General features: G+C 37.9%; 1 protein-coding gene across 3 annotated transcripts in view; it reads right to left on the bottom strand.

The window, feature by feature from the left end:
- SLC38A1 (solute carrier family 38 member 1) overlaps positions 1–27,823 on the bottom strand; it is an 82,200-nt gene that overhangs the window by 50,595 nt on the left and 3,782 nt on the right. For 2 of the 3 annotated variants that reach the window (XM_017529601.2, XM_017529624.2), the window contains exons 2-3: positions 11,700–11,814; positions 7,380–7,595 (exon numbers count right to left, since the gene is read on the bottom strand). In XM_017529601.2, the coding sequence (XP_017385090.1) occupies positions 7,380–7,501 (122 nt within the window). In that variant the 5' untranslated portion in view covers positions 7,502–7,595; positions 11,700–11,814. Of the gene's footprint in view, positions 1–7,379; positions 7,596–11,699; positions 11,815–16,304; positions 16,447–27,823 lie in introns of all 3 variants that reach the window. The other variant, XM_017529612.2, reaches the window with a different exon arrangement.

Raw genomic sequence — 27,823 nt, 5'->3', positions numbered from 1 at the left:
TTGTGTTTTCTGTAGAGACACGGTTTTGCTATGTCAGTCAGGCTGGTCTTGAACTCCTGGCCTCCCAAACTGTTGGGATTATAGGCATAAGCCACTGTGCCCGGCCTCATACACTTTTTTCAATGATGCTATCTTTCATAGGAAAATATTTTTAAATGAAACATGTATCATTGATGTTCATTTTAATTCATCTATATTTTTCAACTTTAATCCAAGGGATCTGGTTCTTTTAGGCATTATTTCTCCAAATTTGTGTTATTTCATCAGGATATACTAAAGTTATGCAATATACTTACTACAAACTTACTCTGGGAGTATCACTTTACAATCTGTGGACACTGCTTTTGGTTAGGACCTACTAGGGATCAAAAGGATGTGGAAGAAAAACCTTGGTCTCCTGAAACATAGGAGCTGACATTGTGGCTAAGGAGAGATCATACCAGCTAACACCAGTATAGGAACATCAGGCTGTGCAGATTAAGATGAGGTGAAGAGTCCAGAGAAGGAAAAACCAGCATTAACGGGGTTTAGCAAGAGAAAACTCAAAGACAGAAGCCTGAGAAATAGTATAGAATGTTCTTAGCTAGAGACTGACATAATAAAAGCAGTATCTTTGCAGGCAAACTCTGGTGGTTATATATAGCATTGCTGCTAACGACTAGTTTGGCTTTTCTTCTGTCTTTAATGTTTTGAATCTTTCCACAGAATTAAGGTTTACAGACCTGGCTGCAGAATGGCAGGAGAAAGCTGCCTTCCCTTTCATACAGGCAGCCCTAAGAAAAGTGGGCCTTGGACTTTCCAAAATGAAATTGACTGAAAATATTTAAGCGTTGTTGTCAAAAGACTATACAGTGTCCTTGGTATTTGTAGGGGCTTGGTTCTAGGCTACCCCTCACTCTTCTGCAGATACTAAAATCCAAGGATGCTCATTCTCTAACATAAAATAGCTGTAGAATTTGCACATAACCTATGCATATCATCCTGTATACGTTAAGTCTTCTCTAGACTACTTATAATACCTAATACAAATGCTATGTAAATAGTTGTTATACCATGTTTTGAAATTTGCATTTTTTAATTGTTGTATTGTCAATTTGTGTTTGTTTTTCCAAATATTTTTAATCCTCAGTTGAATCTGCAGATGCAGAGCCCAAGGATATGGACAGTATTTAATCAGGCTAATTTTATTATTATTATTATTATTTTAGAGACAAGTTCTTGCTTTGTTGCCCAAGCTGGAGTGCAGTGACACAATCATAGCTCACTGTAACCTGGAGCTCCTAGACTCAAGCAATCTTCCTGCCTCAGCCTCCCAAGTAGCTGGGACAACAGGCACACGTCACCACACCTAGCGAATTTTTTTTTTAATTGTGTAGGGATGTAGTCTTGCTGTGTTGCCCAGGCTGGTCTCAAACTCCTGGGCTCAAGTGATTCTTCTGACCTCACCTCCCAAAGTACTGGGATTACAGCTGTGAGTCACTGTGCTTGACCTAATCTGGCTAATTTTAATAATCAACTAAATACTACCAAGTCTATCCAGCAGTCTCCCTTTGCTTTTCTTGTGGAAGGACTTGTTTTCCAGAGAGAATTTCTATTATATTCAAATTAATAGAAAAGTGTGAACATTTTCAAACCAAACAAACCACCAATAAACTGCCTGTTATGGCAGATCTAAATTCCAGGCCTGGTAATACTCCCTGAGGTTGGTGAGCAGAGAAGAAAGAGATACAGGCACTGTGACATGAGGGTACATTCAGTCAGGTCAAACATTGTGTGGTTGAAGCAGATAAAGTCTCTGTATGACTGCCAGCTGTTTCCTGTAGAACTTCTGCAGAATGGGAATAATGATATTGACTGACAGAGCTGTTTCAATGAATAACCATTAAACAGCACATTAAAACACATTATTTGTAGAGTGCCTCCTTGATTCTCTCTTTCAGTCCATTTTCTGCAACAAGTCTTAATACGTTCTTCCCAAAAGTCTCCACTGGCTCCCCCACTGACTAAACTTCGAAAACAAATTCCTCACCCTGCAATTCCAGGTACTGCTTAATTTGATTTTGCCTCAGTGCTCCAATCTTAGCTCCCCCTGCTCCTCCTGAGAGGAGTTGAGGGCTGAAATAAGACCAGTGCATTCTGAGAGCAGAGAATAAAAAGCAAGATGGCAATAGGAATTCACGTTCCCTTGAGGAGGTTCTCTTTCTTCCTCTCAGCCAATCTTTTCCTATCAGTTCAAAACCCTCATCATCCACAAGTCTTCCACACTCTGGTTTGGAGTTTTTGGACTCTGACCTACTTATTTCTTTATCTGTACTGTACACTATCAACACTGAACTCATCTTGCATTGTGGTTGTCCAGTGCTGTCTCTCAGCTCCTTCTAATGTGTACCTACCCACATATTAGCAACTCAGAGGAGCTCTCCACCAACTGAATATGCATTTTCTGTTTAGAAATTAGGGAGTCGCTTAAGCTGCAGGGAAATTTAGCTCAATAAGAATGAAGTACTTAAAGCCTCCCTAATCTCTTTAGGGTGTTTCACCTTTTTCTTCTCTTTAAGTCTTTAAATCTTGCTTTGCATTTCTATACATTTAAAAATATGTAAAACCAACCTTTTGTAATAGAAAATTCCATTCAAAATAACTAGGTTAAGGAGCTTATCACAAGTTTCTGTTATCTCACCATTTAAAAGATGCACTTACTTGTTAAAAAGCATGATCTCTGGCAATAAAATTGATGTAATATTTCTCTTTATTGACTTAAAATGTGCTACGGAAGAAGGTGCCTTTGACATGTGGTCTCAGGATGATAAAGGTATTATTAAAAAAGAGTTCTAACTGAGTGAGTCTGTACCCATAAAACAGAATTTTATTAACCGGTAGGTAGCCAATTGCTCTGTGAACAAAACAAAACAAACAAACCCTACGATGGGTGATTGGGTGACCCTGAGGAAAGCCTTAAAAAATGATGTAAGCTGTTATACTGATGTACGGTGTGAAGAAAGGCAAGCAACAGAAAGCTGTTATTTAAAACCAGAAAGAAATCAACAGCAACAATCTAATTAAGGATGAGTTGTACAACAGAAACATAATCTTCCTGTTTTAATCTCTACCAATCAGTTCTTACTAGATTATACTGTTTCATCTGAGGATTTATAACATAAAAGAGATGAGTGGTTGAACTTAAATGACCTTTCCTACTCCTTTCCCTGAAACGCTAACATTCTATTAGATAGGAGAAAAAAAAAAAAAAAAAGGAGAACAAAGAGATTGGTGAACATGAAAAGGGAAAATTGAAGAAACAGGAATCTAAAGAGAAGACTGAGAGGTAAGCAAAGCCTTACTGGTGGACAAATTCCACTGAAAATATGGAAAAAAAAAAAAAANAAAAAAAAAAAAAAAAAGACTTTAATTGTAACAGGAGAAATGAAAGCAAGAGAAGAATTTTCTGACATGGAAATTGAATATAGGAAGAAGTTATGAAATCTTCTTCCCTAAGGTATAGAAAACATAGAAGAAGAAGAGGGATAAGTTCTCAAGGGTCCTCTCAAGTGATAAAAATTTAGCCCACAAACTCCAAAAGATATAGAAAGACAAGTGGATTCAGGGTGTAGTGACAATAGTTGCCTCAAATTCTTTTAAAAACGAACCTTAAAAAAATAATCTCAAATCTTGTTAAATAGTTCCTAGGTCATAGAAGCAATAACTATGCAAAAATAACAATAACAGATAAATATTAAAATATATGCATATTTGTCTGGATACACCTAGTATAATCTACTAATGTTTCACCAAATTTAAGGTGACAATCAGCAATCATCCAAAACTTAGAGCAATATTATTGCTTCTTGAGGTGGAGAAGAAAGAAGTGCTTGCCAAAGAAAGAGGACTGCATTTTTACTGATAGACTTTTCTCATACTAAGAGGCTTACTATTGCCAGACACTGTGCCAAGTACTTTACGTGGGTTTTCTCATTTATTTTCACAAATAATTACATGTGGTTGGTATTATTTTTAGCCCAGTTTGGAGAAATGAAGTAACTTGTTCAAAGTTACATTACTATTACGCCATTTATGCCAGAGGTTGCAAATTTTTTGGCGTGAAATATCAGACTTTGGCAATGACCTTGAGCAGTAGGATATAAATAACTTCCACAAGCTTAGTGTTTCAATAATGGAACACTAGGCATAAATGGACTAACTCTTGTGGCAGGGTTTGAACATAAGCAGGCTAAGTGCAGAGCCTGTGTTCTTAACCTACAGATAATATTGTATTAAATATTCCCCAACAATCCCATGAGATAAGGTATTATTATTATTATTATCCCTATCTTAAAGGGATAAGATTGAGGCTCAGAAAACAAGATCACATAAGATCTCTGATAGAGCGAGGATTCAATACAAGTCTAAATCCAAAGCCATGTACTTAACTACTCTCTCTCTCTGAGTCAACATATAATTTGTAATGTCCACCCTGTAGAGATTACGTAGACATTAGGATAGGCAGTTCCCCCTGCCTAGACACTAGCATAGGCAGAAGTAATATAAAGATGATTAAGACAGTCCTTTCTCTCAAGAAGTTCACATTTATAGGAAAAGTCTAGAGCTTTCTACTCAAAAGTTTGGTCCATGGACCAGCAGTTATGGGCGTCACCTGGGAATTTGCTAGAAATTAGAATCACAGACCCGACCTCAGACTAACTGAATCAGAATCTGCATTTTAACAAGGTTTCCAAGTGTTTCATACATACATTAAAACGTTGGCAGCACTGGTCTAATGGACATTTTTAAATAATTCGTATTGTATCCAATTGCGGAGTTTCCAGGCAGAGCTATCAGCTAGATGCCAGGTAACACAACATCAATGTTTGTTTTCAACATTTTCTCTAGCTTCCTAAAAAGAGGCACCGTTGCCTAAAATTCACTGTTTCGGGTGAAGTGGTTTTCTTAGATTCACATAATTGGACCTCTCACAAGTTTTAGAAAGTTGCAGGGAGAATAAGGAGTATTTAGGTGTAGTTTTTACAGGAATCATGGACTACTAAAATATGCCAATACAGTAAGCCAGACCAACCAATAGGGACCTTCAGTAAAATTGGCAAGGGTCTTTTTCTTTATTAACTTCATGCTGTAACATTTTTTTTTAAATTTAATTGTCTTAGAGCCAGAAATGAAACAACAGTCATGAACTCAGTCAGAGAAAGTGGGGAAATAAAAAAATAAACTCGTCATACTACATTTGCAATAGAGGAACCAAAACCCAACAGACCTCTGTACCAACGCTTGCCCTGGTCAGAGCCTACAGGGAAGTGAGCTCATCCAGGCAAGTGCCTAAGCCATGGGTGAGAATGGATCTCTCTCCATCTACTGCAAGGGACAATCATCTTAAAAACTAGACATTTTTAGTAAGTAACACTTTTAAAAATTAAGTTCTGATTCTAAACTGACTATTATAAATGATTCCCACCTTTAAGGCCCTTGAAGTTTGGAATGCTTTGATAATGGATTGCTTTGATAATTTTATAAAACCACAATGTCCTACTTGTGAAATGGTGAGAATTCCTTACACTGTTCAGTGGAGGTCAGCAGGGACTACTGAACCTTCCAGGAGTACAGCACATAAAATGGCCCTGGTAGCATTTAATAGAACTATTAAAGACTAGTTTTTTACCAATGCACAAGCATTATAATCAGATGGAGGAGGGTAAAGTAGAAATACACAAATTTTAGACAGACCTGTGTGTACCCTTGGGTAAGTTATTTTCTTTCTCTGAACCTTAGTTTCCTTATTTGTAAACGGAAATTTTACATTTTTCTCATTTGCAAAATATCTGCTTTGCATGCTGGTTATAAGGATATGTGGTAATATATGTAAAATACCTGGCACTCAACAAATGGTAATTATTATTCATAATTACTCAAAAAATTGTGAAAGAAGTAAGTACACTTGAGTCCCATAGTAAGACACATCACAGTTGACCATAGTTGGATAATAATGAGGAAAAGTGTCTGAGTTGGGGACTTAACCTCTAAGAACATTTAAAGGAGGAAGAGAGGAGAGACAGGACTGGAACTTCTGAACATATGTTTTAATAAATGATGGCAGCTAAATGCTATGCTGGGCTTTTAATCACACACGTTATCAGAATGTAGACTATCAGAAATGATTTCTACAAAGATGCCTGTTTAGTTGGCATAATGTTCTTATCCTCCCCCATTGCAATTTCCTTTGACCCTCCCAAAGTGTAACATTGTAGATGTTCTAACAGTCCTGCATACCACTCTCTTCTCCTAATCTTTTAGGAGGCTGTGCCACTAACTCCCAAGCTGGAGGGCTTCCTGCTAAGCCAGCTAGACAATCAGTGAGTCTAAGAATGTCCTAAATCATTTTTGTAAAAAGACATTTGGTTCTACTCTTGCAACATAAGCAATAAAGACCTAAGGGTTGGAAGGACTTGCGTGAGGTCACAGCTAGTGGCCAGAGCTTCCAGACCAGCACTCTTCCTACCCTGACCCTCTACTTCTTCCCCATTGCTTCTCCCCTCAGTAGTGGTCTCTTTCCTTCTCTTTTTCTTTTATGTACTATGTCTCTATTATAGTTCCTCATAGAGTCATTGGGCCTCAACCATTATTATTATTTACAATCCATACTACAAATGATGCTTATAAGGATGACACACCTGTAGTTTTAACACAGACTCATTGTAAAATGCAACATTGACCATTTCTTGATTAAAATATGAACAGATGACTGTAGTACACATTTGGATATGGCATGCAGTGAAATTCCAATACTCTATTTAATTCATAACACAGAGCTTGGTTGGGGTTCAATGTATTCATACATTTTTATTAGTCTCAATTGAAAGATTTTAAAAGATGAATAAATTACTTTCCTATTTGCTTCATCTGCTATTGCAGACTATACCCAACAGATGTCACATAAGAAATTCAAATTGTATCTTCAAATGGAACATAGCTTTAGTAATGAATAATTCAACAGAATAACTAAAAACCAGAATAATTTTTAGAGCCATTTCTTTTTCTTTCTTTCTTTCTTTTTTTTTTTTTTTTAAGACAGTTTCGCTCTGTTGCCCAGGCTGGAGTGCACAGTCTCGGCTCACTGCAACCTCTGCCTCCTGGGTTCAAGCATTCTCCTGCCTCAGCCTCCTGAGTAGCTGAGACTACAGGCATGAGCCACCACCGGCTATTTTTTTTGTATTTTTAGTAGAGAGGGGTTTCAACATGTTGGCCAAGCTGGTCTTGAACTCCTGACGTTGAATGATCTGCCTGCCTTGGCCTCCCAAAGTGCTGGGATTACAGGAGTGAGCCACGAGCCATTTCTGTCACTGGACAGGAACTGTTAGTGGAAAAATACTCACCTGTTTATTTGACCATTTTCTACTTCGGTGAAATCATTGGAATCATTGCTAATGTTATCATCCTCAGGCACTGTCATGTTTTGCAACTCAGTTAATTCGAGTCCACTTTTGAAATGCATCATGATTAGAAAGTATTTGTAGTTCGAAAATTAGTCCAAATTTCTCCTGTTCTGAGTGTATTTAGAAGTAGATAGCAAAAATGGAAGCTTGACACCCCTAAAATATAGCAAAATAAAAAAATAAACAAATGAAAATGCTACTGATTAAAAATAAATTACCACAAGTAAACAAGTAGTTAATTTACTGACTACAACTTTTACATGTTGCTACTAGAGGCATTAAAGCAATCTTTGTCTACCAAGTTATGTAGGTGTATCTAAATTTTATGCCTTTTATAAATTTTTCTCCCATTTTTAACTATACAGTGAACCATGTACCATAATCTTAGTGATCAGATTTATAGGAATATCATGTTAGCTATAGGTAACAGAGATTCCCATTTATGAAGCAGTGATTTTTTTTTTAAGACGTCGTTTTGCTCTTGTTGCCCAGGCTGGAGTGCAGTGGCGTGACCTCAGCTCACTGCAACCTCCACCTCCCAGGTTAAAGCAATTCTCCTGCCTCAGCCTCCCAAGTAGCTGGGATTACAGGCATGCGCCACCACACTCGGGTTTCTCCATGGGCAGGCTGGTCTCCAACTCCCAATCTCAGGTGATAGTCCTGCCTCAGTCAGCCTCCCAAAGTGTTGGGATTACAGGTGTGAGCCACTGAGCCCGGCCTGAAGCAGTGTTTTTAAAATAAAAACAATTCAGTTATTTTAATATGTCAGATCACAGAGCACACATATAGCTGGATACAGACTGCACAGACACAAAAGCACCTTCAGTTTAGCAATCTCAGCTTTAAAAAAATGCAAATCCTCAATAAATGGCATCACCGGGGATCAAGTACCCAACCCGGTAGTCAACCAGCAAACAACAAATTTGTGTTTTGAAATTTTGCACGTAGTTTATCCATCAACTGCAAGAGATTAGACCAATCTCTTCAATGAAATCACTTTATGTCAGGGAATTAGGGAATTAAAAACTCATACTCAAAGGATTTGGTTTAATCCAACTGCTACTATATTACTCCTCAGAAATGAAAAACTTCCAGAGTTCACATTTTCTCCCATATGGATGACTGTGGTTTAAATTTCTGAGGGATCACCCATAGTAAGCAGGGAGGAAAAAAGTTTTGGGGGCACAGCAGCCTCATGAATTAAAAAGCAGATGGCTTGTCTACAGCCATGCCACCCTGAACGTGCCCAGTCTCATCTAAAAAGCAATGGCCATAGAGGCAAATGCAACTTCAAAAGCAAGGCCTATAATGAATGGGGAACCTCACTGTGATACTTTCAGCAAAGTGATGGGGAACATGGCATGAAGTAGAATGTCAATGAGCTGTTTTTTTTTTTTTTTTTTAAATGCCATCAGCCAATCCCCTTGGACAATGTTTTGTGTTTTGTCTGATCCTACATTCCATAAGAAGGCTGTAGCCTAGTTTAGGGTCAAACCCCAATGTGCCCAACTAAGTAGTATCTCAAGAAGCATCTTACTAATTTCTATTATTTTGAAGACCTACAGAAAGTACCCTAGAATAATAACTTTTCCAGGCATCCTTCTCTTTTCCTCTTTCCATAGCCAGGCCACACATTATGCTTTTCATTCACACAGTCTCCTATCTAGAATAAAACTGCCCTGGTTTCAGGATCCTGTAATATGCCACAACATACACATGTTTCTAACATTTCAGGTTCTAAGAACCTCGTCTTTTCTTCAGGGTAGGGGACCTCCTCAAGAAGGAGGAGAGACAGGCAGGGAGATTTGAGCCCTATGACTCCTGGTCTGAGGCTGATTCCTCTAACCACAGTGGTGGTGCTAGAGACTGGCCCATCTCTGATTGTTTCTAGTACCTTCATGCAGTGGTGATGTTTTACCATCTGCTTTATTTTGCAAAAGCTGAAATGAATTAAAATGGTTAAGCCCCACTCTTATCCCTTGGCCCTCTTTGATGAAAGCTGTCCAAATGGGCAAGACTGGGTAATTTCTAAGTCTTACCACACTGACTCCCTCTTGTGTGACTACATCACAGGCTACTGAAGTGATATTACAGGGCTGATAGAAAGTTAATTCAGTGGATGGCATTTCCAATCTGGGTTAAGGAGACTTTTCTCTGCAAAATGGAAAGAAATAGGGCAGCAGACAAAAATTTTCTGTGGTGAGAAAGGATTGACTAATAATAATAGAACTCAAGTCTACTGTTTAAATTTTCATATTAAAAATACATACGTCTGTATACATGTGTGAGTGTGTGTATGCATATCACACATACACACACGTAAAACTAGTAAAAAATAGAAAAGTCAGAAGAATAAAAACAATAGATGAAGCCTTGGCCACTAAAATTAGGTCAGTATTATGCAAATACCATTACAAATTAATTACAAAGAATACATTTTTATTATTATTAAATAACGTCTCTGAAACCTAACTTGTTCTTGAAAATCAAAATGGAAATTGAAAGGAAAAATTAACAAGATTAATGGCACCTATCACCAAGGCTACACTTGAAAAAATAGTATCAATTCAATTTATCATATATTTATTGAGTACTAAGTAATGAAGGGATTGAAAAAGTTTGAATTTACAAAAGAAGACATATGAGGCCAGCAAACATGAAAAAATGCTCATGATCACTGGTCATTAGAGAAATGTAAATCAAAACTACATTGAGATACCATCTCACGCCAATTAGAATGGCGATCATTAAAAAATCTGGAGACAACAGATGCTGGAGAGGATGTGGAGAAATAGGAACACTTTTACACTGTTGGTGGGAGTGTAAATTAGTTCAACGATTGTAGAAGACAGTGTGGCAATTCCTCAAGGACCTAGAAATAGAAATTCCATTTGACCCAGCAATCAATTATTGGGTATATATCCAAAGGATTATAAATCATTCTACTATAAGGATACATGAACACAAATGTTCATTGCAGCACTGTTTACAATAGCAGAAACTTGGAACCAACCCAAATGCCCATCAATGATAGATTGGACAGGGAAAATGTGGCACTTATACACCATGGAATACTATGCAGTCATAAAAAACGATGAGTTCATGTCCTTTGTAGGGACATGGATGAAGCTGGAAACCATCATTCCCAGCAAACTGACACAAGAGCAGAAAATCAAACACCGCATGTTCTCACTCATAGGTGGGTGTTGAACAATGAGAACACATGGACACAGGGAGGGGAGCATCACACACTGGGGTCTGTTGGCGGAAAATAGGGGAGGGACAGCGAGGGGTGGGGAGTTGGGGAGAGATAGCAAAGGGAGAAATGCCAGATATAGGTGATGGGGAGGAAGGCAGCAGATCACACTGTCATGTGTGTACCTATCAACAATCTTGCATGTTCTTCACAAATGCAATAAAAAAATGCAATAAAAGCTAAAGTGCAATAAAAAAAACAAAAAAAAGAAAAAGGTTGAAAATTGTTAAATGCAGGGATCTCCAGCAGCTTCAGAGAAAAGTCACATTTGGATTGCACCTTGAAAATTTTTTTTTCCTAATACTAAAAGTAGTAATACAATGTCTGGGCATGGTGGCTCACATTTGTAATCCCAACACTTTGGGACATCCAGGCAGATCACTTAAGCCCAAGAATATGACACAACATGGCAAATCTCATCTCTATAAAAAAAAAAAGAAAAAAAATTAGCTGAGTGTGTAGCGTGTGCCTGTGGTCCCAGCTACTTGGGAGGCTGTGGTGGAATCACCTAAGCCTAGGGAGGTCAAAGCTCCAATGAGGTGTGATCATGCCACTGTGCTCCAGCCTGGGCAACAGAGTGAGACGCTGTCTCAAAAAATAAGTAAAGGTAACACATACTCACTGTAGAATCTTTAGAACAGATATTGTAAAAGAAATTCTGCCACTCCCAAATGGGCTCCTGTTAAGCTTTTCCTTCCTTTTTTTCTTCCATTTTCCTTCTCCTTTCTTTTCTCTAGCTCCTCTTCCTTCTCTTTTTTAAATTTAGCATTGGTGATTTTAGATTGTTTTTAACCTACTTTTTTTCATTGAGTATTATATTGTAAGCATTTAGAAGAACAGAAGTGGTTCTTTTAAAAAATATTAGTTCTTTATTAATAAATGCTAATTTGTTTATTTAAAAAAATGAATAAATGAATGAATTAATTAACTAATATAGTTTGGTGGAAAAGTTAGAAAATACAATTTTTCAAATGGAATAAAACGAGCAAAAAGAAAAAGTTCACCTGTTATCTCAGCAAGCAGAGACAATCACTGTATATGTATCGCTGTATGGCCTTCCACAGTTTTTCTGTGCACATAGATATAGTGCCTGGCACACAGTAGACACTCAATAAATATCTGTTAAATGAAAGAATGAGCACAAATAAAAAAAATATACATATTTACAAAAAATGGAAATTATACCTAACATTGAGTTTTTAAAACATTTTTTTCACTTAACAAGATATTATTTCCTATCTTGAGTTATGTCAATAAGCACAGGTCTACACCATTACTGTTGATGCTTGGTTAACTCTAACAGAAATTGACATCTAACCAGTTATTGCTGTACATTCAGACTGCTTAGTGGAGAGGAGATTGACAGATGGAAATGGGGCCTGAGCTGAGACTTTTCAGTGGAGGGAAAACATGGTCAATGGCACAGAGGCGGGAAGTGCAGATTGAGTTCAAGAAACAAAGAACTGTAGTTTCACTGAAAGAGAGAAATAATCATCAGCCTATATGATTAATTAAAAGGAAGACTAGGTTAATCATGTGAAGGTCTTGGTGTTAACACAACCATAATTACTATCTGCCAACATTTATAATAGGTTACAAATGACAATTTAGCACAGAATATTTCTGATTCTTACCACAATCTTGTGAGGTACTTAAGGAAGGCATCAATTTCTTGTTATGCTTATTGGTACATTTTATTAAAAGAACCAATGTAAAATACATAATCTTGCTATTGATACTGCATGGTGTTATATATCAGAGGAGAGGATACACAAAGAAACTTATCTGGCCTTAAGTCACTTAGAGCCTATTTAAGCAAGACCAACCCATCTAAAATGACACTGTACCTCAAAATATTTGCATGATATAGACCAAACACCATGGCAGAATGAATAATAAGTCCAGAAGGATTTCAGAGATATACATATCTACATAGTGCATACATGCATGAAGGAGAGAAGGAAGCAACGAAGGAAAGAGGAAAAGAAAGTAGAAAGGTGGAGAAATCAATGAGACCAATGAGATCAGGTAAGGTTTCATTTAAGAAAGAGGTAGGATCTCAACTGTGTCTAAAAACAGGTAATATTAGATTGGGGGAGAGGGAACGCTTTCCGAATGCTAGGGACGGTACTGACAGCCTAATTGCTAACACTTTGTGGTGGACTGATGCACTCAATATTTGTTCCCACCTCCTTTTAGTCCAGTTCTACAAAGGATAGAAAGTTGAAAACTATATTTCCCACACTCCCTTGCAGCTAGGGTTCTAGATATAATTTAGATTCCACCAATGGAAGAGTGCTGGTGGCCAGAGCAAGGCATCCATTTTGCTGGTACCATTCTAGCAGGTGCTGCAGTAGCAGGTGGCCCTGTAGTCAACAGTTGTGGCTATGATTTTTGATCATCAGATTTGGCTCAAGTGATGTGTTTCTGGAGCATGCCTTGAGCTAATGGCTTCCTGATTTCCTGACTTCTTGAAGGAGGCGCAGATAGCATTTACCCTTAGCAAGTGAGTTTAATATGTTGTTATGCTAATTATTTCTAGAGGCCCAGCCTAGAGCCTGCACTGCCAATAATTTTAACAAATTTGTAGGCACGGAATTCCCTGTGTTAAATCTGTTTTCCTTGGCATAAACAGATTTCTGTTAAATGAAACTAAATCCTGACTGATATCCTTAATTTTGTTTATTTCTCCCTTAAATTTTTTCTATTACTGGAAATTTTAAACATATGTAAGGGTAGACAATGGTATAATGAATTCCCATATACCAACTTCAGTTATCAATTCAGGCCTGTCTTGTTGGATTTTTTATGCCCACCATCACCTAGAATTATTTTGCAGCAGGTCCCCGATATCATATCATCTGTAAATATTTCAGCATGAATCTCTGAAAGGCAAGAACCTCCTTCTTAAACAATACCACGACATCACTATTAAACCTAAAAAAATAACAAAAATGTTTAAATAATACTACATATCCTGCCACACACACTTATTTTTAAAAGTTGTCATGAATCATCATTGGTTTTTTATTATGAAGAACTAATATAATCAGACCTCTCCTAGCTCAACTCCTGAGAATCAATTATGAAAGCTAGGTCAGTGATTTTGAGAAAGTATTAATAGATATTTCTCCAAAGAAGACATAAAAATGGCCAAGGAGTATGTGAAAAAGGTGCTCAACATTATTAACCATCAGGGAAATGCAAATCAATACCACAATGAGCTATCATTTCACAGGTCTTAGGACAACCATTATCATAAGTCAAGAGATATCAAGTGTTGGCAAGGGTATGGAGAAAAAGGGAATCTTTGTACACTGTTGGAGAGAAGGTAGATTGGTGCAGCCATTGTAGAAAACAGTATGAAGGTTCCTAACAAAATCAAAAGTAGAACTTTACTTGTTCATATGACCCAGTAATCCCACTTCTGGATATATACCCAAAGAAAATGAAATCACCATCTCATAAAGACATGTATACTCCCATGTTCATTGCAGCATTATTCACAATAGCCAAGATATGGAAACAACCTATGTGCCCATTGATGTGAATGGATAAAGAAACACAGGCACATATAAAATAGAGTATTATTCAACCTTAAAAAAGAAAGGGATCCTCTCATTTGCTACAACATGGATGAATCTGGAGGACATTATCATAAGCAAAATAAGCCAAAGATAGAAAGAAAAATACTGCATGATCTTATGTATACATGGTATCTTTTTTTAAAAGAAGTCTAATACACAGACATAGATAAAACAGTTGTTACAAAGAGTTTGGGGAGGAAATGTGGAGGTGTAGGTGAAAGGATATAAAGTTGCAGGTATGTGGGATGAACAAGTCTAGGGGTACAACATGAGGATTGTAGTTAACACGGTTTGAGTATTCCTTATCAAAAATGCTTGGGACCAAAAGTGTTATAGGAAAGGGGTACTGATCTAGACCCCAAAAGAAGGTTCTTGGATCTCATCCAAAAAAGAATTCAGGACAAGCCCACAGTGCAAAGCAAAAGCAAGTTTATTTAGACAGTAAAGGAATAAAAGAATGGCTACTCCATAAACAGAGTAGCCCCGAGGGCTGCTGGTTGAACATTTCTATGGTTATTTCTTGATGACATGTCAAACAAAGAGTTGACTATTCATGCCTACCCTTTTTAGACCATATAGGATAACTTCCTGACATTGCCATGGCATTTGTAAACTGTCATGGCACTTGTGGGAGTGTAGCAGTGAGGATGATTAGAGGTCACTCTCATTACCATCTTGGTTTTGATGGGTTATAGCCAGCTTCTTTACTGCAACCTGTTTGCATTAAGGTCTTCATGATGACCTGCACTTTGTGCTAACCTCCTAATTCATTCTGTGACTTAGAATGCTTTAACCGTCTGGAAGTGCAGCTCAGTGAGCCTCAGCCTCATTTTACCCAGCTCCTATTTAAGATGGAGTTGCTCTCATTCACATGGCTCTGACATACCCCCCTCCCTTTTATAAGAGAACCCTTAATCCTAAGGGTTGCAGAGGGACAAAGATCCATCTTCTGTAACTTCCTCAGACTGAATATGGGCAATGATATTCCTGCCTAATTATGAGAATCTCTTGTATTCAGGGTAGAGAAGAGCTCATTCAGAAAGCATCAGTATGGAGAAGGACATTCATGACTTAAGTTCTGACAAAAAGTGATGTTTGGAAGATTAATAAGTGGTCAATTAAAGAAAACATTGAGTAAGCTTATCCTTATTCCTATACAGAGTACAATAGCAATGTATTCCACGAGAGTAAAGCAAAATAAGTAAAATTATCAAGTAAACTAAATTATAAGGCTTTCCCTGAACTGAGCAACTGTTGGAACCAAGCTGATATGGGGTTGCTAGATGATTCCAGTGTGTCCAGAATTAGAATATTGATCTAGATTTTTACATTATCCATCCCTCTTGTTTCTTCTGAGCAGCAGCTAGAGATCACTTGTTGGTTCACAGGAATAAGCAAGGTTAGCCTAAATTGCAGAAACAAACTTAAAAACAACTGATGAGACTAGAATTTAATAACAAGTGTACCATAGTTCTTAAAACATAGTTTCTCTCTCCAGTTTCCCATTTTTAACTAAAGACAAATCATAGTAACACTGATTTGCTTTATTATACTTGGCCTGATTTTTTGTATAAAGTGCAGCAAGAATAATTATTTTTCACATAAGCCTTTTGTAATTGGGCTTTGATGGAACTCTGCTCCATAGAAGGAATCTCACATAAGACTTTTTTAGAGCCAAGCCTTGCAATGGGTTTGAACCCTCAAATACCTGTGAATTGGGTAAATTTCTCTCCTTTTGAGGTCCCAAGATAACTTGGGACTCCTGGACCTGTTAGAAAGTGACATTCTTACCACAGGTTAGAAACCCCATATAGGGACTGTGTAGGCAAGTAGGAGGCCAATTCCCCAAAGGGCTTTTATTGGCTTTACAGGTCAAGTTTGATTCCTTAAAGGGAAGCATGTCATTCCAGTCAAAGCTTGGTAAAATAACCAGTATCTCCAGGTGTGTCCTGTTACAAAAGAAAACAGATTCTTATTGCACTTATGCAAATAACTATATTGCTATAAATTAAGAATACTCACAGATAGTTTCCAGATTCTGGAAAAATCAGGTAGAGAGAAACAAACATGCTCCAAATTTTGTTCAGAGGAATATACTTTTGCATATAAATACAAATAGCTCAAAAATAGCTGTAAATAGCTCAAAAGAAAAGTTTCCTTGACTCTGAAAAACAAAACAAAGGGTCAGCAGTATTTTAAGCAAAGTCAAATTATTACTTTAGAATTCTATTGTTTCAGTTAATTTAGTTAACTCCTGTTCTACTTGATATTCATGAACATTTCAGCCCTCTCTGAGAGTTCTGAAAGTATTTTCTTCTATTCTAATATCACAATTTCCAAAGGTATCAGAAACTTGCATTTAAGAACCTCTGTCAAAGTCCTATAGCTGATTATTAAACCACCTTTTAAAGAGGATTAAAACAAGACAATAATTTTCTATGGATAACAAAATCTTTTAGAACAGCCACTATTAAAGCCACAGTTGACTAGAAAATTTGGGTTACCCCTGTGGCACACAATGATTTTATGTAACAATTATAATTATTAATAATATACACTAAGTCATATCAGAATTTTAGAAGTTTCCCATATTTTGGAACACATACCAATAACATATTTATACAAATATAGCCCAAAGAAAACCAAACACCATTTTATACTTGATAATGCTTCCTATATAACTTTTATAGCAAATAAACCAAATATCACTGTTGCATTAGTGCATTATTGATGTCAAACCCAATTCTGTTTTTTTCAATGCTGAAATAATTTCTTTGTCTTTAATTATACTTTAAGTTCTGGGGTACATGTGCAGATCATGCAGGTTTGTTACATAGGTATACACGTACCATGGTAGTTTGCTGCATCCATCCCCTCGTCATCTACATTAGGTATTTCTCCTAATGTTATCCCTCCCCAGAGTCTCCCTCTATCGCCAGGCTGGAGTGCAGTGGTGTGATCTCAGCTCACTGCAACTTCTGCCTCTGGGGTTCAAGCGATTTTCCTGCCTCAGCCTCCCTAGTAGCTGGGACTACAGGCACACACCATCACACCCAGCTAATTCCTGTATTTTCAGTAGAGATGGGGTTTCAACCATGTTGGCCAGGATAGTCTCAATCTCTTGGCCTCATGATCTGCCTGCCTCGGCCTCCCAAAGTGCTGGTATTATAGGCGTAAGCCATCATGCCTGTCCAGTCAAACCCAATTCTTAATGAAACTTTCTAGATAAATGCATTTAATCTTAATCAGTTTGACCATAAGGTAAGATTTTCATAAACCTTTTATAACCCTTTACAAATTTTTGTTAAAGAGCAGATCATAAACAGGTTTTTGCTCTAAGAAAAACAGTTGTGCTTTTATTCCAGTGTTTAACTTATGGAAAAACTGAATAATACCCCTTTAATTTTTGCCCATGTCCACATATACAATCTTTTTTTACAAGATTAATTTTTTACAAACTTTCCATAACTTTCTTAACCTTCAGCATTATTCTATCTTACTTAAAACAATCATTTAACCATTTAATTTGGGCACGAAAAATCCACATTCCCATACCTTCTTATAATCTTTCACCAAAAACACATTCCACTTTTCTTACACACTTTGCGTGTAGAACTGTTTTGTCAGTAGTCTTAATTATTACAATGTTAACTCTTAGCAACTTTTACTTTTGATGAAAACCTTGGTAAGTGCAGGATTTTAATTATGTAGTAGGTGTGGAGCCTAGGATAGTACACAGAAGTGCAGATAAGGGCTGGCTTTTTCCAGCATACCTGGGGGTGTGGCTAACTCCACATGTCCCTGGACTTATCTAGACTCTAATGCTCCAAAGTAGGTAAATTGAGCAATTTTCAAAAGTCAAAGAAGCAGTTTATGCCCTTAAAGCATTTAGCAAACTTAATATCTGACCTGCATAATTTAGACAAAATGTCTTTATTGTACCAATAATCTTTAAAACTATTTTTATTTCCCAAAGATTACTTAAGTCACATGAACTAAAAGGCATTACACTTTTTACTTTTCCAACAAAATATTTGATTTAAGTTCATTATTATTAAACCAATTAATTAAAGTTCTTTTATTTTACACACACATAATACATTTAAATACATAGACAGAAGATAAAGAATCATCCCTCTAAACCAGGAATTGAACCTTGAACCTGGGCTGCCATTGTGATGGCAGAGACCAAGGGAAAGTACTGCCACATGGTTACAAGGTCAAGCTCCCAAGGTGACTGACTAGAAGGAAACCTCATCAAGTTTGCGTGCACCCACACCCACACCCACAGAGAGAGAGACCAGAAGTCTGACTGGTAAGAAATTCTTGCCTTATTGCCAGCTTGCCAGGCTTCTGGGTTCCCCCTCCCTGAGACCTGGCTGGCTGCATCACAGCCCTGAGGGCCAAGCCACAACACAAAGGAAATTTATCTTTTTCCATTCTGGCCAGAGCAAAATATGTGTGACAAGACATAGATATTATCCACTCTGCTTAATACCCAATATGAAACTGGCAAGGCTCAAACTTGCCCCCATCATTGTTAACCCAACCTCCAACCAAGAGTTTCAACATGTTGTCTCTGGGTAAGATGGTCACCCTGAGTAACAGAAAAGATAAGAAATGGAAAGGAGAGAGAGAAAAGCATTGCCTGTGGCAGGGTGGAGAAGGTGAAATGCTCAGGGAGGCCAGAAAAAGACCCACCCACTGCAGCGTCACTGAAAAGTTCAGGTAGCTGCTTGTCAGTCGAGAAGAGATCTTTTGCAGTAGTCCCGTCAGCTCTCAAGTTTCCCCTTTTGGTTAAGAAAAAGCTCTCCATGTCCCACGACTTTGAACATGCCTAATCCTGTCACCCACAGCCATCAGCAGGGACCGGAAGGCAGACTACTCCAAAGAGAATAGCAGTTAACGTGCTGTAATACCAAGCCCATTCTTAGCCAAGAAGGACTTTACTGAGAGGGACTTCTAACCCCCTAAATCTTAGGAGGATTTCTAAGCCTCCTAAGTTGGGCCCCTAAGCCAAAGTTGGTCAAGTGTCCTTGTCTTTTACTGAGAGGAGGCTTTAACCCTCTGTCTCTTAGGAGAGACTCAAATTCTCTTAAGTTGGGCCTCTAACCCAATCCCATTCATTACCCGGTTACCCCCGCCCCCGGCCCCGTCCCCACTTACCCAAAGTCAGCTGATCAGTACTGCAGTCTATTACCTTTCGGTTGTAGGGCTTCTTCAGTATTGTACCTTCGGGCTTTGCCAGAAAAATGTTACCAGCCCCTACCACTTAGCCAAAGTTAGCTTTTGGGTTGGGGGTTTCCTCACTATAGTTGCTTCAGTAGTTGCCAGAAAGATGTTGTTATAGGACCCACTTACCCAAAATTAACTTTCGGGTGCAGGGTTTCCTCACTATAGTCGCTTCTACGGTCACCAGAAAGATGTTACAGGACCCCAACACTTACTGGGGGTTTCTGCACTGTAGCCCCTTTGTGGTTGCCAAAAAGATGTTACAGGAAAAGGGTCCTGATCCAGACCCCACAAGAGGGTTCTTAGATCTTGCACAAGAAAGAATTCGGGGTGAGCCCATAAAGTGAAAGCAAGTTTATTAAGAAAGTAAAAAAAATAAAAGAATGGCTACTTCAGAGTCAGAGCAGCCTTAGGGCTGCTGGTTGCTCATTATGGTTATTTTCCTATGATATGCTAAACAAGGGGTGTGTTATTCATGTGTCTCATTTTTAGACCATATAGGGTAACTTCCTAATGTTGCCATGGCATTTGTAAGTTGTCATGGCGCTGGTGGGAGTGTAGCAGTGAGGATGACTAGAGGTTATTCTCATCACCATCTTGGTTTTGGTGGGTTTTAGCCAGCTTCTTTACTGCAACCTGTTTTATCAGCAAGGTCTTTATGACCTGTATTTTGTACTGACCTCCTATCTCATTCTGTGATTTAGAATGTCTTAACCATCTGGGAATCCAGCCCAGTACATCTCAGCCTCATTTTACCCAGCTCCTATTTAAGATGGAGTTGCTCTGGTTCACTTGCCTCTGACAGAAGTAGTTCAGATTTTGGATATTTTGGATTTTGGAATATTTGCATACATATTATATCTTGGGTATAAGACCCAAGTCCAAACTTGAAATTCATTTGTTTCATATACACCTTACAAACATACCCTCAAGGTAATTTTACATAATATTTTTCATAATTTTGTCCATAAGACAAAGTTTTCACTGCATTTTGACTGTGACCTATCACAGGACGTTAGGTGTAAAATGTTCTGCTTGTGGCATCATGTCAGTACTCAAAAAGTTTTAAGTTTTGGAGCATTGTATGTTTTAGACTTTTTAAAAATGTATTTATTTAGTTATTTATTGAGATGGAGTCTTGCTCTGTCACCCAGACTGGAGTGCAGTGACAAGATCTCCACTCACTGCAACTTCCGCCTCCCAGGTTCAAGGGATTCTCCTGCTTTGGCCTCCTGAGTAGCTGGAATTACAGGCACACACCACCATGCCCAGCTAATTTTTGTATTTTTAGTAGAGACAGGTTTCACCACGTTGGCCAGGCTGGTCTTGAATTCCTAACCTCAGATGATCCACCTGCCTCGACTCCCAAAGTGCTGGGATTACAGGCGTGAGCCACCGTGCCCAGCCAGGGTCTTGAATTTTTGGATTAGTGATGCTCAACCTGTAATATTGTGTTGTATATTTGGGATTTTTGCTAAAAGAGTGGATTTTAGATGCTCTTGCCACAAAAAAAGAAGCGACCGTGTGACATGATGGATATATTAATTTTCTTGACTCTACTAACCATGTTATCACGCATATGAATACCAGAACATGTTGCATACCTTAAAAACAATTTTTAAAGCAGAGAAAGAAACGTTAGGCCTAAGGTCAACAACGGTCCTATAATTCCAGACCAGCTAGTCCTATAACTGATTGTGTCTGTTTACCGACTTGGGGTTCTTGGATTCTTAGGGTTCATAGGTGATAGTGATATGGATCTATGAACTAATATGGATCTATATTTCAAAAGGCCTCAAACAGGCTAAACAGATTAACTAAAAGGTCAAGTATCCATACTTTTAGCAAGACTGTATTAACTTGATGATAATCCTGAATTTTGATTGGCAATTTTCTATACCTTTGAGTAATAAAAATGGGAAATGAATTAATATATTAAAGTCAATACTCAAAACTCATTAAACAGTATACCTAATATCTGGACATTGCATTGGATATAATTTATACTCTAATTAAAATAAAAGCTTAAAACTGATCATCAAAATCTTTGAAAACCCGTGGCTCTTGGAAGGTGGGGAATAATAAAAATGGCCTTTGGTAGTGAAAAACCTGGGAAGCTAGTAAGCAGTCTCAGACAAATAAGTGGTTTTTCTCTTTTCTTGCCCAAGGTTAATGATTTAACCTGTGCTTAAGGTCCCGGCTCCTCTGCTAGGACCTTGTATCTCTACTTTCTCTCTCTGCCTTCCCTGACTTCTTGATGTCAGCTCATTCTCAGAGCTCTTTATCTGGAACATAACTCTGTCTAGAAACTTGAACTATCACCACACCCCTCTCTTTACTACCAGCAGTCTCTAAGCTACTTACTCCTGCCACTATTCCCCTAAAATCATGCCTGATTAGTAAATTCTGGCTCCACCACTTAGGAGCTGTGTAGCCCCAGGCAAAAAGATTAACTGTTCTTTGCCTCAGTTTGCTCACCTGTAAAATGGATTTAAAGCAATACCCATCTGATACAGTCATAAAGATTCCATGACTTGGTCTATGTGAAGAACTTAGAATAGTGTCTGTGTCTTGTAAGTTACTGTGACCATTGTTCCTGTTTTCTGACCTCTCCCAGATAACTCCACACTGCATCCTCCCAAGAGCTGCTTCTTGGTCTCCTCTGCCAGATCCCTCCTCCCAACTTTCTGTGTAGAAGTAGCTCTTTGGGCCTCCACTCTTCCTGCTCCACACATGCCAAATTCTTTCCTTTTTAGGGCTTCAAGCCTGTAGTGTCAAGTTTCATTACACAAAGGCATCTTTCAGATTTTTCTTCTCAGTCTTTTTCATTTTATAAAACTAGAATTCCTTTGCATTATGAAATAGGATCTCCCTCATAAATACAACTTGATCATGATCATGCCACTTAACATGTCACATGTCTCTTCATCTGTAAAATGAGAGGTCATGAGGGAGAGGTGATCTCTCAGGTTCTTTTATTCTCGAAAACATTTCCATAAATTTGTTTCAGACTCCCACTGCCTTCTGGACTGCTCCATGAGGATGGTTGTCATTACCTCAAACTTCACATGCCTAAAGCAGAACACATCGCCTGACCTCACATGCCAGCATTCTATTTCTGTTAAAGATAAGGTACATTCTCCTTGTCACTCAGACTTGAAACTTGGGTATCACTTTCATACAACCTCGTTATCTAATCAGTTGCCACGTCCTGCCAACATTCCTTCACAAAGTCCCTTCCGTTCCCCTTGTTCCTTTTTTCACAGCCTGAACTTTGCTTTGCCACAGTCGCTCTCCTCCACACTACCTCCTACCACTTGCCCTCTCCACCTATAGGAGCAGATTCTTCCTGAAAATATGTGTCTTGGACATTTCTCTTTCTGCCTTGCCAATTATAACTGTTCCTAATGTCTACAGGATGAGGTCTAATCACTAGAACCTCAGACAGCTTTCTCTTTAATTTATGCTCCCACTACATTCCTTCTGAACTTTCCATTCCTGCCATGGGTCTACTCTTACACAGTTTTCTGCTTTGTTTATGCCATTTCCCTGGTCCTGGACACACTGTCTCCACCTTCCTATGAAGCCTATGCTGACTGAAGTATGACCTTTCTTTCAAAGCCCAGCTTGCTTGCTTTTTTAAAAAAAATCAAGCCAGCTGTTCTGTGATGCCCTTTTCCAATGACCAATTCATGCTTGACTATTTACCTGTGATGAATTCTTTCAGCAGTTTTGTGTAGATTACTCACTGGCTTATATCAAAGGCTCCAATATTTTAGTAATCTTTTTACTTACAATTTCATTCCTTGGGACAAGCACCATACACCTCAAAGTAAACATGTGTGACAGTAAACATGTGTTGACAATGAAAATGAGGACTAAACTTAAAAAGAAAGCTATGATCACCTGCTGCAGACAATATATTCAGTGAGCATCACAAACACCATCTTCCCATGGAAAACAAAACGAAAATGGGAACATGAAGCAATGTGGATAGACCGACCTCATTGTTTTCATGAAGTTTACCACCTAATTTCCTTTACATTTGATCTGGGCATGTGGGATTTATGTAAAAATACATTTAATATTGTAAAGTACTATATAAATGGAAGCTATTTATTATTACTGTCCCAGCCACTATGCCTTGAATGTTTAAGAATTCTTGGCACGATTTCTAAAAGCCCAGAGAAAGAGTTGAATTAAAGAAATGGCTCTCAACTGGAGACAATTATGTCCCTCTCCCTGCCCCCAGGAGGTATTTAGCAATGCCTGGAGACATTTTGGTTACAATAAGTGAGGGGGTGCTGCAGACGTCTAGAAGGGAAAGGCCAGAGAAAGGTTGCTGAAGATCATACAGGGCACAGGACAGCCATCCACAACTAAGAGTTATCTGGCCCCAAATGTCAATAGTGTGAAAGGCAAGAAGCCCTGTGTTACAGGAAGCTCACAGGGGATGAGTATGAACCCTCTCTTCATGGGGCATGGAGATGAGCCACTAACTTCCTTGGACAAATTGCCCACTGCCTCCTATCTTAACAGGATCCCAACACCTGCTCTTACAAGAGCTCCATAATTCCTCTTGTCTTCAGGTTCCTATATGATCTTTAAAACGTCTGTTACCAACATGACCAGTTATGCTGTTGGTCACTAACCGATCTATATTTCAGAAATTTTGAAACTACTCCAATTTATTTAAGACACAAAATATCAATAAACTTTAATGTTAATGAAGTCAACCTGTAACTGGATATAGGAGGATAGACTGTATATTACATTTTTTAAAAAGACACCAAAAGAATTGAATTTTAATTAATTACAACAGTGAGAGGATGTGAGTAGTGTGAATATGAACAAATTAAAAATATTTTTCATCAATTGAAAATTAATGGATTTAAATAATTACTAAAAACTTATGTAGTTGGAAACAGCCTGTAATATTTCAGCCCTTGAGAAAAATTCCTTTCTTTGCATATATACGTTTTTTGTTCTAAGGATATTTCTAATCAAGGATTGCTATTGTACTAAAAAGCAATGAATACAGTTTTGTGGATTTGTTTTTAAGCCCTAGCTAAATATGACTCCTAATAAAATACTCAAGGAAAAACAGGAATAATGAGAACTTTAAAGCATGACAAAATGGTGCATGTAAAGAGGATCATTTATAAAAAGAAACCTTAAAAATAGACTTTTATTTGAATAGAGAAAATGTAATAAAAGACACTATATAATTCAATACTAGATGATAGTTATAGTCCCAGAACAATTTTTTTCTTCTTTCTTTTCTCCTGTCTCCTCTCCTTAAAATAAGATTGGATTAATGGCTGCTCCCTCAAAGATCTCTCCCAATTCTAACGTCCTCTGAATTAATGATTCTATACACTCTTTCTTAATGGATCACTTCCAAAGATAAGAAGGCAGACTTGTAGACAAATCTTAGTAGGCCAATAGTCCTCGGTTCTAACAAGACATTGGAACCAACTGGGGAGCTTTAAAAAAAATAAAACCGATAAGGGGACACTAAACACACAACAGTCTCTGACTTAATTGGTATAGGACAGGATCCAAGCATCGGTATTTTAAATGCTTTCCAGAGGAGAGCGTTCTTATGTGCAGCCAGTGTTAAGATCCCCGGATTTAGAATCAAAGTTAAAACAAAAGCAGCTAGTGCTCAGGTAGTCAAGATGAATGGACAAAGCAGACTGGGCATAAGGAACTAGAGAACTCAAGTCCCATCTATTTCCCTCCACATAATGTGAGGAATGAGCCAGGTCTTTTGATTTTTTTTTCCCCCAATAAATGCCAGAAATCAAAATTTTAAGTGAAATTCTGATATTTAAGAGTTGGCAGCTAATTTCAAATAATATTAAAAGAAAGTGTAAGTTATATAAAATATGCCCACAGGCTTAATTTGGCCCTCTAGCCACTATTTTGCAACCTAAAGAAAACCAGTTTAATAAATCAACGTTTTCTCTGTGCTATGCCCTGCCTGTCTCCTGCTCAGAGCTTCTTTCTTCTATACCTTGGTCCATAGCCTATCCCTTTCTTTTTCCTTTCCATTATCTCTTTCTTTTCCAACCTTTGTGACTCCTAAGAGATGGAAACTGAGATCCACACATTAAATCTTCATGTGGCTCTAGCTGTATCACTGAACAGGCGTCTTTCTATGCCTGGGAAAATCCAGGTTATAAACTGTAACCTGAGGCAGTGGTTCCATGATGTCAACAAATGGTTAGTTCAGTAAAATCAGGGGAAATGTCAGTCAGCCTCATAATTTCAGATTACTAACACTTTGTCAAGCAACATATGGAGGTCCTCATTTAATTTCTGATTTTGTTTTGTTTTCCTTGCTTTAAATCTAAACCACTACATACCAAAATCACCCCTGATTTTTTTCAGGCTCCCATATCTGGGCTCCATCCCAGGCCAACTAAATTTGAATTTCAGGAGATGACGTCTTCGCATTGATAGCTTTTAAAAGACCCTAGATAAGTCTAATGTGAACTCTTGTCTGAGACTCACTTACAATCTGAAACCATTACCTGACTCTGCAGACTAGTGGTATGCTTAACGCCAGATGACTATCAGCTTGAATAGTTTTTTTAAACTCGTTCAAGGACTTTCTCAGCTTTGTTCTCATTGTATCTTCACAACTCAGAGAGGTAGGCAGCTCTGATGCTATTATTAGCATTGGACAGATGACAAAATGAGGCATAAAAATGTGAAATGAGTTGTTCAAGGGTACCCAGCAAGTTATTGGCAAAGGCACATTGTAACCTCACTTGAAACAGTTACTTACTAATAGTAGAGGAATTCAGCGATTGGGAAGGTAACATGGTTAGGGCAACTCCTCTATTAGTAGTAAGTAACCCTCACACACAGGTTTTCACTAGAAAACAAATGGGATCAATTTTCAGAAATAAGTACAATATTTTTAAATTTAGAATTTTATTTTAAATTTAGGGTCAGTGTCTTTTTTCAGGCTATTGAAGCTAATCTTTTAATTTTACTTAATTTTTTTTTATTTCAATAGCTTTTGGGATATCAGTGATTTTGGGTTATATGGATGAATTGAAAGTGATGAAATCTGAGATTTTAGTGCACTTCTCACCCGAGTAGTAAACATTGTACCCAATACGTAGCTTTTTGTCTTGCATCCTCCCTCCAACCTCCCCTTTCTGAGTCTCCACAGTCCGTTATATTACTCTGTATGCCTCTGCATACAAGATATCTTTTTCTGAAGTCTATCACAGGTTTTTCAAAGTACTTCTGCATACATACTTCCCCCACCTCCTCACCACCTTCCATAGATGTATATTTTCCCAGAGACTAAAAAGATTCAGGTAGTTTCCATTAAGATATTATTTTCAGAAAAGTATTTTTAAAAGATTACATAGTCATAGAATTTCAGAGGTAAAGGGAATTTTACTGATCAACTTTCCCTCCTCTGATAGATGAGTCTTGTTTAATTCAATATATACGGAATGCTAACACTGTACCAAATACGTCACATCCATCATCTTAACTAAATCCTTACCATAACTCAACAAAATGGGTACCACCAACCACCATCATCATCAATCTCATTTAACAAATGAAAAAAACTGAGGCTTAGAGATGCCAAACACCTTACCCAAGGTTCCTGGGTGAGTAAAATGAAGCCTGATATTTACATTTGACTCAGAGTCTAAGTCCTTATTCACCACCTTCCATCATCTGGAGTAACAACAGTGCAAGATGTGAAGGATAAACAAATCCTTACGAAAATGCCAATGAGGTGATCAGTGAATACTTCTCCCAAGAGGTGGAAAAGTGGCATCAGGTATAGGCCATCACAAGTATACAGGATTCCAGTAGGCATTCTCAACTGGAACCCAATCCATGCAGATGTTGAAGCAAAAAAGTGATAAGGAGGAAATAGGGTAAACTGTGAGAAAGAATATGTCAAGAGAAAAAGTTGATATTGTAAACAGTGCTGCCATGAATATTCGTGTGCACGTGTCCTTATAGTAGAACGATTGTAATCCTTTGGATATATACCCAGTAATGGGATTGCTGGGTCAAATGGAATTTCTATTTCTAGGTCCTTGAGGAATCGCCACACTGTCTTCCACAATGGTTGAACTAATTTACACTTCCACCAACAGTGCAAAAGTGTTCCTATTTCTCCACATCCTCTCCAGCATCTGTTGTCTCCAGATTTTTTAATGATCGCCATTGATAGACTGGATAGGGAAAATGTGGCACATATACACCATGGAATATTATGCAGCCATCAAAAACGATGAGTTTGTGTCCTTTGTAGGGACATG

This window comes from Cebus imitator, unplaced genomic scaffold (assembly GCF_001604975.1).
Source record: "Cebus imitator isolate Cc_AM_T3 unplaced genomic scaffold, Cebus_imitator-1.0 Scaffold2, whole genome shotgun sequence".
Classification (NCBI taxonomy): Eukaryota; Metazoa; Chordata; class Mammalia; order Primates; family Cebidae; genus Cebus; species Cebus imitator.
The sequence above is the reverse complement of the archived record's forward strand: the minus strand, read 5'-3'. Positions and strand labels throughout refer to the sequence as shown.